The sequence below is a fragment of the Lontra canadensis genome, unplaced genomic scaffold (assembly GCF_010015895.1).
Source record: "Lontra canadensis isolate GAN:19392208 unplaced genomic scaffold, GSC_riverotter_1.0 scaffold30, whole genome shotgun sequence".
Classification (NCBI taxonomy): domain Eukaryota; kingdom Metazoa; phylum Chordata; class Mammalia; order Carnivora; family Mustelidae; genus Lontra; species Lontra canadensis.
The window spans coordinates 9,095,508-9,112,657 of NW_022631024.1; the positions used below are offsets into that span (position 1 = coordinate 9,095,508).

Genomic DNA, 17,150 nt, shown 5'->3' on the forward strand with positions numbered 1-17,150 from the left:
AGGATTAGGCTTTCCAGAGCTGCTGCTTTTCATTTTTAGGAAGGAGTTGAATAGCAAAGGATGATGGGCCAATCTCTACCAGGAAAGAGAGAGGCATCACCTATGGTAAGTCTTAACTCAGCATCACTGAGTGAAATTACTATTCAGTCCATTTTTCCTTTAGGAGTATGCACAGGAAAATTTAGAGGAATGTAAGTAGAATTCTGAGCAGCAATGTCTCCTTCTATCTGGACTGCAGATAGTTGCCTTGGACTCAAGTCAAGTCAGTTGGATTCACAAGACACAGACATTTTGTAAGGTGGAGATGATTTTTGTGAGGTAATAGGTAACATCATCCCTGTCCCTCTCTTTCCCATCTCTGCACCTCCCTGAATTTCCAAAGATATTCTTCTTATACTGTACCTTAATTTCAGGTGAAGTACACATTTGCATGATATTAATCCATACTGTGCACCAGTGCTAATAGTCCCAAAGCCTTTGTTCATTATCTCTAGGTCATCCAACTTCTTTTAAAATTGAAGTACAGTTTACATATAGTAAAATAATGCAAATCGTAGGTCATCCAACTTCTTTTAAAATTGAAGTACAGTTTACATATAGTAAAATAATGCAAATCGTAAGTGTACAGCCTTTTACTGATGATTTGTTTATCTAATTCCTGTTGATGAACACTGGAGTTGTTTTTAGTTTGTTCTACTATGAATAAAGCTGCTGTGAATATTTTATACAAGATTTTTTATAGACAAATGGTTGTTGTATGTGTAATTTTATTAAGAATTGCCAAACTGTTTTCCAAAGTGATTACATAATTTCACATTCCCACCATCAATATATGAGAGTTTCAGTTGCTTCAAATCCTACAAAAATTTTGTATTGTCTTCTTAATTGTGGTCAGTCTATTGAGTGTTCAATGGTATCACATTGTGACTTGAACTTACGTTTCCCTGATAAGTAATGATGTTGAGTGTCTTTCATATGTGGTATTGTCCATTTGAATATTTTCTTTTGTAAAGTGTCTGCTCAATATTTTTGTTCACCTTTTTAAATTTTTTTAATTTATTAATTTAATTATTAATTAATTAATTAATTTATTTTTAAAATTTATTTTCAGCGTAACAGTATTCATTGCTTTTGCACCACACCCAGTGCTCCATGCAATCTGTGCCCTCTCAATACCCACCACCTGGTTCCCCCAACCTCCCACCCCCCGCCCCCTCAAACCCTTCAGATTGTTTTTCAGAGTCCATAGTCTCTCATGGTTCACCTCCTCTTCCAATTTCCCTCAACTCCCTTCTCCTCTCTAACTCCCCTTGTCCTCCATGCTATTTGTTATGCTCCACAAATAAGTGAATTTAAATTATATTAACTCACATATAGTGTATTATTAGCTTCAAAGGTAGAGTTAAGTGATTCATCAGTTGTATATAACGCCTAGTGATCATTACATCCTTAATGATCCTCCTTATGCAAATCCTCCTTAATGGGAATCATCCAGTTACCCCATACCCCACTCCTCTCCCCTCCAGCAACCCTCAGTATGTTTCCTATGGTTGAGAGTCTCTTGTGGTTTGTCTCCCTCTCTGATTTTTTCTTGTTTTATCTTCTCCCCTATTATTCTTATAAAAATATTTTATTATATTAATTATTTTAGCTTTGTTGAAGTCTTGAAATTTGGTAATGTGTTTCCTCCAACTGTGTGGTTTTTCTTCAAGATTGTCTTGGTTATTCCAGGGTGTTTTCATTTTCATTTAAATTTTAAAATGGGCTTGTCAATTTCCAAGGAAAATGACCAGGTTCCAGGGCTCAGGCTTGGAGTAAAGTGGGTAGAATCAGCATTTGCTCTCCCACAGCCCACAGTGGCAACCTGGTTTGGTGTAGGGTATCTGTTGACTGTGGTTAGGGGAGGAGGTCACAAAGGAACACAAATCACAATGACCTCCTCTTTTTCAACAAAAACACTTGATGCAGTAGGATGATGCAGATATATCTTTAAACTTTCACAAGTTTTGGTACCTAGAATGCTATATACTATCAAATTATAACTCAAGTGAAAGAACCAAATAATGACATGTTTCAGATAGGCATACATATAGAAAATTTCACCTCTTTGGACCTTACAAAGAAAGTCTTTCACCATTACATTAGTCATCTGATTTATCAAGAGGTTTATATTCCATGTGTTATTTTAAACAAATCAGAGATTATAAATGTGTTAATTGGAAATTCTCTCCCTCTCTCTCACCTACTGCACTGACTTTGCCCACATATATATTTATATAATCTTTAAGAACAATGAATTCAGTTTTATACTTGTTAAATATCTTCATTTTTCCACCTAATGGCTTTCAGGGGATAAACATCCATTTGATTCTTCCAACTTGCTGCATATTCTTACATGCTCTGTAGTTAATAATCATTTCTCCATTCTTTGTTGATAGGATTTTAAGTTGTCAATTTTTATGTGTCATAAATTTGGAATCACTGAAAAAATATATCTCAATATCCAGTATAGTATTTCCATAGGTTAGAATCCTAAGAGTAGGAGTTTCTAGAACTAAGTATTAATCACATATTTTTAAACACACAGCTTTAGAGATAGATGGAGGAAAGTTATCCCCATTGTGGAATGGATAACTTTCATGTAATCATCCTTGGTTCTTGTTCATTCTGGCCATTACCATTTTTATATTGTATGGTAAAAAGAAATAAGAGAAAATAAAAAAGAAATAAAACCACAATGAAACAATCAAGAATAGAAAGATAAGAGTAAGGCAAAAACTTAATTTTTAAGCAAGAAAAAATTTTATGAAAGAGAAAAATAAGGAATTATAAAAATCCTCAAAATGAGAAAAGTAGCTAAAATGTAATTCTTCTCCCCCCATTCTTTTTTCCTTAAAATGTTTGCAAAGATATTAAACAGCTATAAATTAGGTGGCTGTTTTTAGCAATATACTGAAATATGAAATGTTTTGGGGGGTAAGTCTTATAAAAGGAGAGCAATTCGTTCAGGATATATATATTGGAAAATGATTAGTTTAAAGCAGCATTTGGAGGATGGGAACATGATGAATCTTTGTGGGAAAATGGAGAAATAGTGAAGAAAATTATCATGATTTCAGCAGAGGCAGGGACCATAGGTCAGCTGTCATCAATGGATGTGAGCACAAGTTAACTTGCAACAGTTCAGTTTTCATGAAGATCTAGTAGAGACCAGATTTGCGTGGAGCAGATTACATGTGTGGGTTTGTCAAGAGGGTACTGCCTGGGACTTCCTCCTGCCCATCAGCTTCCTCAGGCCCTGTTTCAGGTCTTTGTTTCTCAGACTGTAGATAAAAGGGTTTAGCATGGAGGACAGAACTGTGTAGACAAGTGTTGCTATGTGGTCTCTGGTAGTGTAGGTGGACAGGGGCTGTAAATAGACATAGAAGATGCTTCCGTAAAAGAGAGCTACCACGGTGAGGTGAGAGCCACAGGTGGAGAAGGCTTTGCGTTTCCCAGCAGCTGAGGGGATCTTGAGAACTGCAATGAGGATTCGTAGATAAGAGAAAATAATGCACAGAAAGGGAGTCACCAAAACAACAGAACCTTCTGACAGTATCACAATTTCATTGGCAAAGGTGGGGGAGCATGACAACTTCATCAGAGGACTGAGGTCACAGAGGAAGTGATGGATGACATTGGAGTCACAGAAGATGAGGCGATTCAGCAGCAGTGTGTGTAGGAGTGAGTGGAGGTGAGGAAGTGAGAAGGAAAAGGCCACCAACAGGACACAGCGGTGGTGGTTCATGGTGGTGACATAGTGGAAGGGGTCACAGATGGCCACATAGCGGTCAAAGGCCATGACCGCCAGAAGGCAGCTGTCAGTGTTGCCCAGAGCATAAATGAAATACATCTGTGTCAGACACCCAGCATAGGAGATGGTCTTCTCTGACAGGAAGTTCACTAGCATCCTGGGGACAACGGTTGTTGTAAAGCAAATGTCAGTGAAGGACAGGAAACTCAAGAAGAAATACATGGGGGTCTGGAGCTGGGGGTCAGAGTGGATGGCCAGGATGATGAGTAGATTCCCGATTATGGTGACCAGGTACATGGTGAGGAAGAGGATAAAGAGGGATGTCTGGTCTTCAGGCCGGGAAGAGAGTCCCAGGAGAATGAACTCAGAGACACTGCTGGTTTGGTTGACTCTTGCCATTGGCTTGGGTCTAGTTCTATACACGATGTTTTGTTATTTACCTTACTCCAAGTCCACAACCCAGCAAGTCTTTGTTTTCTCTGGTCACAAATTAGCTGCTATGCAGGGGCCCTTGTCAATCTCCCTTGATGTGGTCCTCTGTTCCCAAATTCATGGCATCACAAAGACGTATAGTGAGGCTGGAGGGACAGAAGAAGAATTTTCCTTTAGAAACCATTAGAGATGGACCTCACTGATTCCAGTTCAGTAGTTCCTATTCTGTGAAAGTACTGCTCCCTTGCAGGAGAGTTAGCAACTAAAAACAGGCAGTTCCACTGTGTAGCTCATGTTCTAGGTGGGGAGACAGATCATCAACAAAGAGCATTAACTAGTACATAAAGGGTGGAGATGGTTGAGGAATGCATTTGCCAAAATAACCAACAGGGAAAATTTAAGGGGAATGTGAACCCATTTCAACAAAGTGGGCCTTTTTCCCTCTGAGGAGTCTGTGCAATCTTCCTTTTCCTATAAATTATTTTTCCTTTCTTTAGTATTTTGTCCTAAATCACATTTGTACAGGATGGGCATCCATTATTGAGTATTCAACTTATGCTTTATAATTCACCAGTCATATGTGTATGCAAAAATACTTATGAGAACACAGTAATTTTTTGTATATTAAGTGTTGATATACATATGCTTTTTTCCAGTCTTATGCAGTTACCTTGTGATTGACATCAGAGTGGCCTCATTTTCTTGCTACTAAAAAAAATTCTGTGGTGAGAGATCTTATATAAGCAAAATGTTTTAAATCAACTTTTTAGAGTCAGCATATCCATCTATACCTCATTAATGGACATATTACATAGAGATTTTCAAATGGTTTGAGATATTGCTTATTTATATATTCCTACTTGCCATAAAAATCTCTATAATGAACATACTTAAATCCTCAATGTGTTTGAAATAATTTTAAAAGCACCATATTCTTTCACACCTTTTCAATGATCTTTTTACATTGGAACTTTCATGGGTTAAATACTGTTATTCTAACTAATATGTTAATTCATTTAACATTAAAATATTAATAATTGATTAATTTAACAATTAAAATGCAGTAATTACATTAATAATTAAATGATGTCATGTGCATAACAGTGATTATGGTTAATAACAGTTTATTGCGTATTTGGAGGTTGCTAAGAAAGCAAATTGCAAAAGAATGCTTACATTTTATTTTATTTTATTTTTCTTTTGAGAGAGAGAGCATTCAAGAGTGAGAAGGAGAGCAGGGAAGGGGCAGAAGCAGAGGGAGAGAGAGAATCTAAAGCAAGCTCTATGCCCAGTGTGGAGCCTGAAGAGGGATCAATCCTATGACCCTGAGATCATGGCCAGAGACAAAATCAACAGTCAGATGCTTAAACAGCTGAGCTGCCCAGGTGCCCTGACTCAAGAGAAACTCTTGATCATCATAAGTCTCAGTGTCACCTTCGCTTATCTGCTGTGGCTGGTTGTCTCCAAAATCAATTAACTCACATGCTTAAAATATCCTTCTCACTGCCAAGTTGTCAGACTAATCTCATGGTTTTTGCAAGAACTTACAGAGGAAATGTTAGTTAATTCACTGCATGATTTGAGTGAACCAGTAGTTAAAGTTAATAACAATAACCAGTATCATTGAGAATTTTCTACATGTCAAGTTTGTGCTAAAGACCTCACAAATGCCATGATGAGGGACCATGAAGCATGTGTTCTTAACAGGAGCCTGAGGCTTAGAGGTGCAGTGGTTTGCTCAGGGTCACCAAAGAAATGAATAGCAATCAGGATTTGAACTCCAAGCTGAATCACTCTGAGGCACATGCTCTTAACCCTTAGGCTACACCTCCTTATGTCTGTGTGTCTACATTTTGGGTCACAATCATACACGTGTTTGCTTCACAGTGGTCATTTCCAACATGACCACTCCTTCTATCCCTTAATTGACAAGTTTTCCTCTCCCATATTCAGAATCTTTCCTTGCAGTGGCTAGGGAGGTGCCTATCTTTCTGTGTTATACAGATGGAGGACTTGAAGTTTTGAACATCCATGACTAACTGGCCCAAACCAGGTGGAAAAAAATTGGTCATGCATGGCTGGGACATGTCCATGTGGAGTTGTGGTCAGTGCTGGGCAGTGTTCTGGATGGGGTTCGATTTGTCCTCTGTCACTTGTTCATAAGCTGATTCCTGATGTTTTATGAATAGCAAGTGAGATACCATGTCTGCAAAACAATTTGTCAAACAGATCAGTATTAAACAAGGAGCCATTTGTGAAAGGGTTGCCTGTGGAAACCAGAAATTATGGAAATTTGGGTTAATTAATGAGGTTGGGTGATCACCTATTCTGATGACTAGGAAAAAGGAAGGTTTTTGAATCTAAGAATCAGGAAGAAGAATTCCCAAAGCATAAGGGGAGTGGGTGAGGCTGGGAATACAATGGGTTGGTTTGTTTGTTTGTTTTTCTTTCCCTTTCCCTCTTTCTTTCTCCCTTCCTTTCTCTCTTTCTCTCATCTTCCTTCCTTCCTCCCTTTCTTCCTTCCTTCCCTTCCACCCTCCCTCCTTTTCTCTTTCTTTCTCTCTCTTCTTTTCTTTCTTTCTTCTCTTTCCTTCCTTCCTTCCTTCCTTCTTTCCTTCCTTCCTTCCCTCCTTCCTTCCTTCCTTCCTTCCTTCTTTCTTTCTTTTGTTCCCTTCCTTCCTTCATTCCCTCCTCCCTCCTTTTCTTTCTTTCTTTCTTTCTTTCTTTCTTTCTTTCTTTCTTTCTTTCTTTCTTTCCTTCCTTCCTTCCCTTCCCTTTTCTCTCTCTCTTTCTTCCCTTCCTTCTTTCCTACTTTCTTTCTTTCTATCTTCCTCCTTCATTTTCTCCCTCTCTCTCTTCCTTCCTTCTTCCCTCCCTCTTTCTCACTCCCTTTTTTCCTTCCTCCATTTCTTCCTTCCTCCCTCCCTCTCTCCCTTTCTTTTTTTCTTATTTTGTTTGTTTTTTTCTCTCCCTCTCTCTCTTCCTTCCTTCCTCCCTCCCTCTTACTCCCTCTCTCCCTTTCTTTCCTTCCTCCCTCCCTCTATCTTTCTTTCTTTCCTTCTTTCTTCCTCCCTCTCTCCCTCCTTCCCTTCCTCCTTCCCTTTTCTTTCTTTCTTTTCCTTCCTTCCTTCCTTCCTTCCTTCCTTCCTTCCTTCCTTCTTGATGGTGTTTTCCTTCCACCAAAGGCCACAGTGTAAACAGCCTAAGAGGTCAAAATGGATGGACTGAAAACTAAAAGCAAGATGGAGGTTTTAGTTGGACCCTATGACTACTTAATCCATGAAATATTTGAAGCTATCAGGGAGGAAAGTGTAGGTGCCAGAGGTTGGAGGAGCCAAGCAGGTGGTTAGTTTACTGAAGCTCACCTCCACATCCAGATGCTGTTCTTTCCTTCCCACCAGAAGCTGGTCTTCACCACACCTGCTACTCAGCTGCCAGTCTGCTTCTCAGCCAAGCACAGCCCCCTCATGTGTCTCCCATGACATTCTGGGCTGAAGAACAAGGAGAAGAATAGGAAAGGCAGGGAAACAGATATGTTACTTGAAAAGGATAGCACGTTTCCCTTCACTGGCCCCCAACACCTCATGTCTGGTCCCCAGCATGCTGCTGCTTTCCCAGCTCTCCATCTCAGAAAGCAGAGAAGTCCTGACTCAAGGGACAAGGACCTTCTTGATTGTGAAAGCCTAGGCAGCATCTCCTGAGTCTGAGCTCCACTCTGTTGGCCTCGGGGGTCCTTGTTAGGCTGAAGAAGTTGTGGTTTGATGATCTCTCCAGGGAGCTGGTCATGTAATCATTCTAAGCAGAGTAAGTAGACTGGGAATCACACCTAGCAGGGCTGACTCCAGGGGATAGAGGAGCCCCAACGCTTCCTGTTTCAGTGTTGGGACTCATTCCAGAGCTTCTTAACCTCAGTGCAACCACCTTTAGGTGTAAGGTTAGCTTGTGTATTTGAGACCTTTCTAGGTTTTTTTTGGGGGTGGGGTGGGTGAAGGCTTATATTGCTATGTAGTTCCCTCTTAGGACTCTTAGGTTTGAATAGTTATGTTCCCATTTTCATTTGTTTCCATGAGTTTTTTTTTTAATTCTTTAATTCTGTATTTCCTGGTAGACCCATCCTACTAAAGAATGGATGCTCATTAACCTCCCAAGTGTTTGAGTTCAGTCCAAATTTCCTCTTGTGATTGAGATCAAGTTTCAAAGCATTGGGATCTGAAAATATGCAAGGAATAATCCCAATCTTTTGGTACCATTTGAGACCTGATTTGTGACCCAGTGTGTGATCTATTCTGGAGAATGTTCCATGTGCACTCAAGAAGAATGTTTATTTTTCTGTTTAGGAGGAAGGCTCTGTATATATTTCTGAAGTCCATCTAGTTCAGTGTGTCATTCAAAGCCCTTGTTTCCTTTTTGGTCTTCTGCTTAGATGATCTGTCCATTGCTGAGTAGGGTGTTAAATTCCCCTACTATTATTGTATTATTATCAATGTGTTTCTTTAATTTTGTTATTAATTGGTTTATATAATTGGCTGCTCCCAAGGAAGAAGCATAAATATTTACAATTGTTAGCTATTATTATTATTTTCAGTTAGACCAAGCTAACCTTACAGTTAGCACAAGCTAACCTTACACCTAAAGGACCTGGAGAAAGAACAGCAAATAAAACGTAAACCAAGCAGAAGAAGAGAAATAATAAAGATTAGTGCAGAAATTCAATGAAATAGGATCCAGAAAAACAGAATATATCAATGAAACTAGAAGCTGATTCCTTGAAAGAATTAATAAGATTGATAAATCTCTGGCCAGAATTATCCAAAGGAAAATGGAAAGGACCCAAATCAATAAAATCATGAATGAAAAGTGAGAGATCATGACTAACGCCAAGGACATCGAAACAATTTTTAGAAATTACTACCAGCAACTACATGCCAACAAATTAAGCAACCTGGAAGGAATGGATTCATTCCTGGGAACTTATAAACTACCAAGACTGAAACAGGAAGAAATAAAAAATCTGAATAGACCAGTAACAAAATTGAAGCAGTAATAAAAAACCTCCCCTAAAATAAGAGTCTAGAGCCAAATGGCTTCCCAGGGGAATTCTACCAAACATTTAAACAAGAAATCAGGGGCGCCTAGATGGCTCAGTGGGTTAAGCTGAATTTAGTGCCATTGTATTTCCTGTAAAGTCACTGTTTTTGTATATTGTGTCTGTTTCTTTCTGGTCTATGTTACTTTTGGGATCTGCCTTTGCTTACAGGATCCTCTTTAATATTTTTGCAGGGCTGGTTTAGTGATGACAAATTCTTTTAGTTCCTGTTCATCCTGGAAACTCTTTATCTCTCTTTCCATTCTAAATGAGAGCCTTTCTGGATAAAGTCTTCTTGTTCTGGATAAAGTCTGCATGTTTTTCTCATTTAGCACCTTGAGTATATCATGCTGGCCCTTTCTGGACTGCCTGTTCTCTGTGGATAGGTCTCCTGCCAGTCTAATGTTTCTACCCTTGTATGTTAAGGCTCTATTGTCTCAAGCTGTTCTCAGGATTTTCTGTTTATCTCTGAAATTTGCAAGCTTCATTATTGTATGTTGGGGCATTGATCTATTTTTATTGATTTTGAGGGGTGTTCTTTGTACCCCCAAACTTGAATACCTATTTCCTGCCCCACATTAGGGAAGTTTCCAGGGTGATTTGCTCAAATATACATTCTGTCCCTCTCTTCTTCTTCCCCTGAGAACCCAATTATTCTAATATTGTTTCGTTTATGGTATCACTGATTTCTCAAAGCCTTCCTTCATGATCCATTAGTTGTTTTTCTCTCTTTTCCTCAGTTTCCTTACCTTCCATCATTTTGTCTACTATATCACTGACTTTCTTTGCCTCATTAACCCTAGTAGTTAGAGTGTCTATTTTAGAGGGCATCCCAGTTAAAACATTTTTAATTTCAGCCTGATTAGATTTTAGTTCTTTTATTTCTGCACTAAGGATTTCTCTAGTGTCTTTTAGGCTTTTTTTCAAGCCCAGCTAGTATCTTTACAATCTTATTCTGAATTCTAATTCTGACATCTTGCTTATATCCATATCAATTAATTCTATGGCAGAGATTACCTTCAGTTCCTTCTTTTGTTGTGAAATTCTCCTTCAAGTCATTCTGCCCAGAGAAAAATAGATGAATGAGAGAACAAAATAAAAAATATCAACCATGACCCTAGCAAAATATACACTAGACAAATAAAAAGAGATTAGAAACCAAAAAAGAAAAAAAATTGAAAAAAGAGAGAATATAATCTCACAGGTGTACAGAACAGGATCACACACTTTGTCCTGCATGTATTTGTTAGAAGACACTAGGTCCCAAAATTTAATGAAAGAAAAACATAGATAGATAAAACTGAATATGTGAAAGAAATCAGAAAATGAAGAATATGGCTATAAAATGTAAATGTAAAAATGAAAAGTAAAAAAAGATTTAATAAAGAGTTGACAAGATAAGTAGTTGAAAAGTGAAAACAGAAAAAAGAAAATTTTAAACGGAAAGACAAGAATCATGAGAAAAAACCTTGAATTCAATATACTATTTTCCCCTAGAGTAGGACTTTTTCAGTTCTGTGTGATCCTTAGACATAGTATTTGACGAATGTTTCTGGTGGTCTCTGGGAGAGGGGCCTGTTGCACTGACTCTCAAGTGTCTTTACCTAGGCAGAGTTTCACCATCCTTTGTCAGTGGACCAGGCTTAGTATAAGCTGCTTCTAGTTGGTATATGTGGCTTTTGTGCCCTGAAGGTCTTTCATTCCCCTATAAAGGAGGAAAATAAATAAACAAATAAAAATGGTGGTGCCCCGTTCTCCAGTCCTGGAGCTGAAAGATCTAGGCCCCCACTCTTCAGGATCCCCTCAGGTGAAAGCAGTCAATCACTTTTGTGTGTGCCAAACTCTGCAGACTCCTGTGGTTCACACCCGTGTGGATCCTCCCTAGGGAAGGAAGGAGGTCTCATCATGGTTCTGCTGCTTGCTGGGCCCCTGCTCTTGGAGTGATCACCATATCACACATGCACCACACTACTCCTCTGGGGGGAGGGAGGAGGGTCTTACAGCGATTGTCACTTGTTGGGCCCCTGTTCAGAGAGTGGTTGCCCAGTTGTGCTGTAGTTCATGGTTTATGGCAACAATGAGCTGAAAGTCCACTCCCAGGCTCACTGATTCCCCAGCTTCCCCTCTCCAGTGCTTAGGAAGACTGCCCTTAGGGACCCCTGTTCTTTCTGTGACCCCAGGTATCCTGATACCACACTGTCTCACCAGTATTCTGCCTCATATCACCACCTGAGCACCTTTTAGGTAGGGATATCCACCACTGGGGCACACTTATAAAAGTTCCAATTTTAAACTCCACTGCTAAATCACTTTCTGGTAGCCAGTTTATAGAGGCTCCCACCCCCTGTGGTTTATCTTCCAATGTATCCCCTCAGATTCACATCTCTGCACCTCTTACCCTGCAAAAAGTGGTCACTTTTCTATTTGTAGAACTGCAGCAATTCTTTTCTTGGATCTCAGATGTTCTGAATGACTTGACAGATATCTAGCTGAATTCAAGGGACCAGATGAAACAAGGGTCCCCTACTCTATTGCTATCTTCCCTCCTTTCTGATATTTAACTTCTGAATTGTAATTTTTGTCTATCTGGTGGGTACGCAATGGGTTCCCATTATGATTTAACATGAATGAAACTCAGTATCTTTTAATGTAATCACATTTGGTCATCTGGATTTCTGTGGGTGAGTGTGTAAATGTGTGTGTGTGTGAAAAGCTTATTTACTTCCTTTTCATAATTTATCCCCTCACTTCCTTTTCCTTATTGACTTCCAGGGATCTTTATATATTCTTAATTTGAGCATTTTGTTTGTTTTATGAATTTCAATGATCTTTTGTCTTTTTACTCTATGATGTCTTTTGATAAACAGACACCAGTATTTAATTTTTTTTTCAAGATTTTATTTATTTAATTATTTGACAGAGAAAGACACAGTGAGAAAGGGAACACAAACAGGGGGAGTGGGAGAGGGAGAAGCAGGCTTCCTGCAGAGCAGGGAGCCTGATGCAGGGCTTGATCCCAGGACCCTGGGATCATGACCTGAGCCGAAGGCAGATGCTTAACAACTGAGCCACCCATGTGCCCCTCAGTATTTAATTTTAACACAGTCAATTTGCTATTCTTTTATTTTATAGTCAGTTCTCTCTATGTCTTATTTAAGAATTACTTTTCTATTTCAAGGAGACAAAGATATTCTTCTAATTCTTTTTTATAAAGGTATAGTTTTTTTAAATCATTTTTAAAATTTATTTTCAGCATAACAGTATTCATTGTTTTTGTACCACACCCAGTGCTCCATGCAGTCCATGCCCTCTCTAATACCCACCACCTGGTTCCCCCAACCTCCCACCCCCCCGCACCTCTTCAAACCCTTCAGATTGTTTTTCAGAGTCCATAGTTTTTGGTTTTCATATGCAAGTTTAGAATTCATCAGGGGTTAGTTTTTCCATATGGTGTTGGTAGGGATCCAAATCATTTTTCTGTGTGACTTTTCAAATATCTTAGCTCCATTTATGAAAAGATACTCTCTATTGCCTCATTCATAAATCAAGTGTATACCAGTCTTTGCGTATGTTTTTAGGCTTTCTACCCATGACATTTGTCTTTTTTGTCTAGTGCTTCAGCAATATCCATATAGTTTTATTTACCAAAGGTCTGTAGGAGGTCTTGATAACTGGTTGCTAGTGATTCTCAAAATACTGTTTCTAAATCAGCATATAAGCATTACCTGGGAACTTGACAGAAATACAAATCACTGGACCTCACCAGGGATATATTCAAGGGACATGGTCAGAGGTCTATGGCCATACCCATTCTTGGAAAATAATTATCAAATTTTCTCTTCCAAGGCCAAAGGGTTAATAGTAATAAAAGGCAACTATAGATTGGAGGTGAGATGCTTCAGACATAGAGTGTCTCCTCTTTATCTGCTTCTCCAAAATAAGAATTAGGACACTGAATGGAGGGTTTATTTGGTGATCTGACCTCTTTATATCAATCCTTTCTTACCATGACAAAATATTATTACTTTAAAAAATAGATTTAATTTATTTATTTTAGAAAGAGAGAAAGGGAGAGACAGAAACAGAGAGAGAGAGAGCAGGGGGAAGAGCAGAGGGTGAGAGAATCCCTAGCAGACTCCATGCTGACCATGGAGCCAGACATGGGGCTTGATTCCAGGACCCTGAGATCATGACCTGAACCAAAATGAAGAGTCAGACAATTAACTGACTGCACCACTCAGGAGCTCTAACATGATATTATTTCTGTTTAAACGAGAGTCAATGATATGAACAACAGAGCAATATCTTATATTACATTTTACTTAGTGATTAGTTCTACAAAAAATATATGTCCCATTTTAATAAATTCAAATATTCCAGATATGTAGAAGCTAAAAACAAACATCATCTCCTTTTCTATTCCATGTCATCTCCTAGAATTAACCGTATTCAATGGAGATTTCTTTACTGAATATATACTATTACTTAATCATTATATATACATACACTCTTAAAATACAGATTTATTATTAAGTACTTTATCATCATTTATTAATAGGTTTATTCTTTTTCAAAAGAGGTTTCTTCTTCTTTTTTTATTATGTTATGTTAGGCACCATACAGTACATCATTAGTTTTTGATGTAGTATTCCATGATTCATTAATTGCATATAACACCCAAATTTATTCTTTTCTTTTTATGTTATGTTAGTCACCATACAGTATATCACTAGTTTTTGATGTAGTGTTTCATGATTCACTGATTGTGTATAACACCAGGTGCTCCATGCAATACATGCCCTTCTTAATACCCATTACTGGTCTAACTCATTCCCCCACTCCCCTCCACTCTAAAAACCTCAGTTCATTTCCTGAAGTCCATAGTCTCTCACAGTTCATCTTCCCATCTCATCCCCCTCCCTTTATTTTTCCCAGGCTTATTCTTAAGCATTTTATTTTGCAACTTGCTCTTCATTCATAATTGTTTTTCAGGGCAGTGATAGAAATATGCATCATTATTTAAAATGACCACATGTTATTTATTTCTATGGAAAAATTGAACCATCATTTATCTATTCTCCTATTGATGGGCATTTAGATTATTTTTAATTTTTCACTATTACAGACAATGCTGTAATCAAAACGTGTCTGTGTACATGCATTTTTATAATTTGACATACTATTACTTTAGGGCACGAGTCTTAGAAATAAAACATAGAGATAAGGAATGCTCAGAAATTTTCAAATATTCAGGCCATGTTCGTTTTCTTTGGGGGAGATGCTTATTAAAATTCAGGTTCACAGGCCCCGTGTCAGACCTGCTGAGTAATGTCTCTGGAAATGATACATAATAGTAAGTGGCCAAAATATTAAAATAGAAAATACAGTAAAGACTAAAATCCCTGAGATAGTAATAGAGAATAAAGAATGAAAACAACAGTATACAGAATCAAGTACTAGCCTGTAGCACTTGATAACTCTACATCCCAGAGCCTCTATGTGTAGCTCTGGAAGCTCCTAGTTATATCTGCCTGCAATGTTCACATATGGGCTTTAAGTCTCTTTTCAAAAGATACCGAGAATAATTCTAAGTACTTACAATAAATCTTTCCCTGAGAGGCAGACAGACTTCAGAGTGGTAGGAATGGTAGAAATTGAGGGATCTCTAAGGGGAGCTGAAGGTAAGAGAGGTCAGAAGGGGAATGATTGCCTGTGAAGGATAAGTACCAGATGACCAGGGTAAGGACCCAGAAGCAACTCTGGCCCTTGCACACTGGCCTGTTCATAGGTTCAGTTGTGTATTGAACTTCTAAGTTATTTAGCTAATCAGGGCTAAGAGCTGGAATTGTGTTCACTACAGACCCCAGAATATCTTCCTGTCAGAGATAGAGAAGAAAGAAGAGGCATGATCCCTGTATAAACTGACAGGCCAGACATATTCTTTGCTTTTGTGGAAGTTTCAAATATAGGAAACTCTCAATTTCTGTCTCTCTGTCTCTCTTTCTCTTCCTAAATTACTGTAATGACTGAAAAAGCTAGCAAAACTGATTACAAAAGTTCATTAAAGTAAGAAGGATACTAAGGGAATCAAAGTCATTGAATAGATATGAATTAGTTCCACCAATTTTTGTGGAAAACAGAGGTTTCAACAGCCCTTGGGGGAATGAAAAAGATGTGGTTTCCTGGAGAAGAAGAGAGAGGTAGAAATGTGAAAACTGGAACCCAGGAACTTGGCTGACCTTGAGCCATTTGCTGAATCATAATAGACTCAGTGGTTGATGGCTGCAAATGTAAAGACATGGATACAACCCAACATCCATGACAGATATGATTATGCCTGCTGACCAGCAGAAACAGGGTCCAGGGGAGCAGAGACCCTCATGAACATGCTCCCAGAGGTTCTGGCTAGGACTTCCTCCTGGCCATCAGCTTCCTCAGGCCCCTTTCCATGTCTCTGTTTCTCAGACTGTAGATAAAAGGATTTAGCATGGAGGACAGAACTGTGTAGGCAAGTGTTGCTACATGATCTCTAACAGCATATGTGGACAAGGGTTGTAAATAAACATAGAAGATGCTTCCATAAAAGAGAGTTACCACAGTGAGGTGAGAGCCACAGGTGGAGAAAGCTTTGCGTTTCCCAGAAGCTGAGGGAATCTTGAGAACTGTGATGAAAATTCGTATGTAAGAGAAAGTAATGCACAGAAAGGGGGTCACCAAAACAATGGAACCTTCTGATGTTATCATGATTTCATTGACAAATGTGGAAGAGCAGGACAATTTTAGCAAAGGCTTGATGTCACAGAAGAAATGATAGATAACATTGGAGTCACAGAAGATGAGGCGATTCAATAGTAGGGTGTGTAGGAGTGAGTGGAGATGAGGAAGTGAGAAGGAAAAGACCACCAGCAGGACACAGCAGTGGTGGTTCATGGTGGTGACATAGTGGAAGGGGTCACAGATGGCCACATAGCGGTCAAAGGCCATGACCACCAGAAGGCAGCTGTCAGTGTTGCCCAGAGCATAAATGAAATACATCTGTGTCAGACACCCAGCATAGGAGATGGTCTTCTCTGACAGGAAGTTCACTAGCATCCTGGGGACAACGGTTGTTGTAAAGCAAATGTCAGTGAAGGACAGGAAACTCAAGAAGAAATACATGGGGGTCTGGAGCTGGGGGTCAGAGTGGATGGCCAGGATGATGAGTAGATTCCCGATTATGGTGACCAGGTACATGGTGAGGAAGAGGATAAAGAGGGATGTCTGGTCTTCAGGCCGGGAGGAGAGTCCCAGGAGAATGAACTCAGAGACACTGCTGGTTTGGTTGACTTTTTCCATGGTCACATCGCCAACTAAACAGAGAAGATCTTACCCCTTAACACACAAACATTTCTTTCACAATCGTAATCACAAACAAGGCAGTAAGTATGTTTCTACCTACTATTACTTTCCACCCACAAAGCTTTCCTTTACTTTCCACCCATTAGCTACCATGTGGACAACTTGTCATATTTGTGGTCCTTGATGCTGCCCTGTCTCAGCTTGCTGACTTCACATGCTACTGGTGTTGATAGCATGGACTTTCAGAAGAAGAATTTTCCTTCAGAAACAGAGCTTAACTAATTCAGCTTAGTATCAAATCTTAAAAATAATTGTTAACTGAGTACCTACTTTGTGAAAAATACCCTCTGGGAGTAGGGGCACCACTGTGAAAAAGACAGAGACAAGCCTGGCATGGAGGATCTATATCTACCTACCTACCTATTGATCTACCTATCTATCATCTATCTATCATCAGATAGTTCCATCATGTATAAGGAAATATAAACCCCATAAGAGGAT

General features: G+C 38.9%; 2 protein-coding genes across 3 annotated transcripts; both read right to left on the reverse strand.

The window, feature by feature from the left end:
* Positions 1-3,247: 3,247 nt before the first annotated feature.
* On the reverse strand, positions 3,248-4,195 carry LOC116872830 (olfactory receptor 1L8-like). The gene has a single exon (XM_032866352.1). The coding sequence runs from the start codon at positions 4,190-4,192 to the stop codon at positions 3,248-3,250; it is 945 nt and encodes a 314-aa protein (XP_032722243.1). The 5' UTR covers positions 4,193-4,195.
* Positions 4,196-10,786: 6,591 nt separating this feature from the next.
* On the reverse strand, positions 10,787-16,646 carry LOC116872844 (olfactory receptor 1L8-like). Of its 2 annotated transcripts, XM_032866366.1 has the most exons (2): positions 15,735-16,646; positions 10,787-10,804 (listed from the first exon to the last, which is right to left on the reverse strand). In XM_032866366.1, the coding sequence occupies exons 1-2, from the start codon at positions 16,644-16,646 to the stop codon at positions 10,787-10,789; spliced, it is 930 nt and encodes a 309-aa protein (XP_032722257.1). The 2 variants fall into 2 exon arrangements, with proteins under 2 accessions (XP_032722257.1, XP_032722256.1); XM_032866365.1 differs by lacking the exon at positions 10,787-10,804 and having other exon boundaries at positions 15,717-16,646.
* Positions 16,647-17,150: the final 504 nt, after the last annotated feature.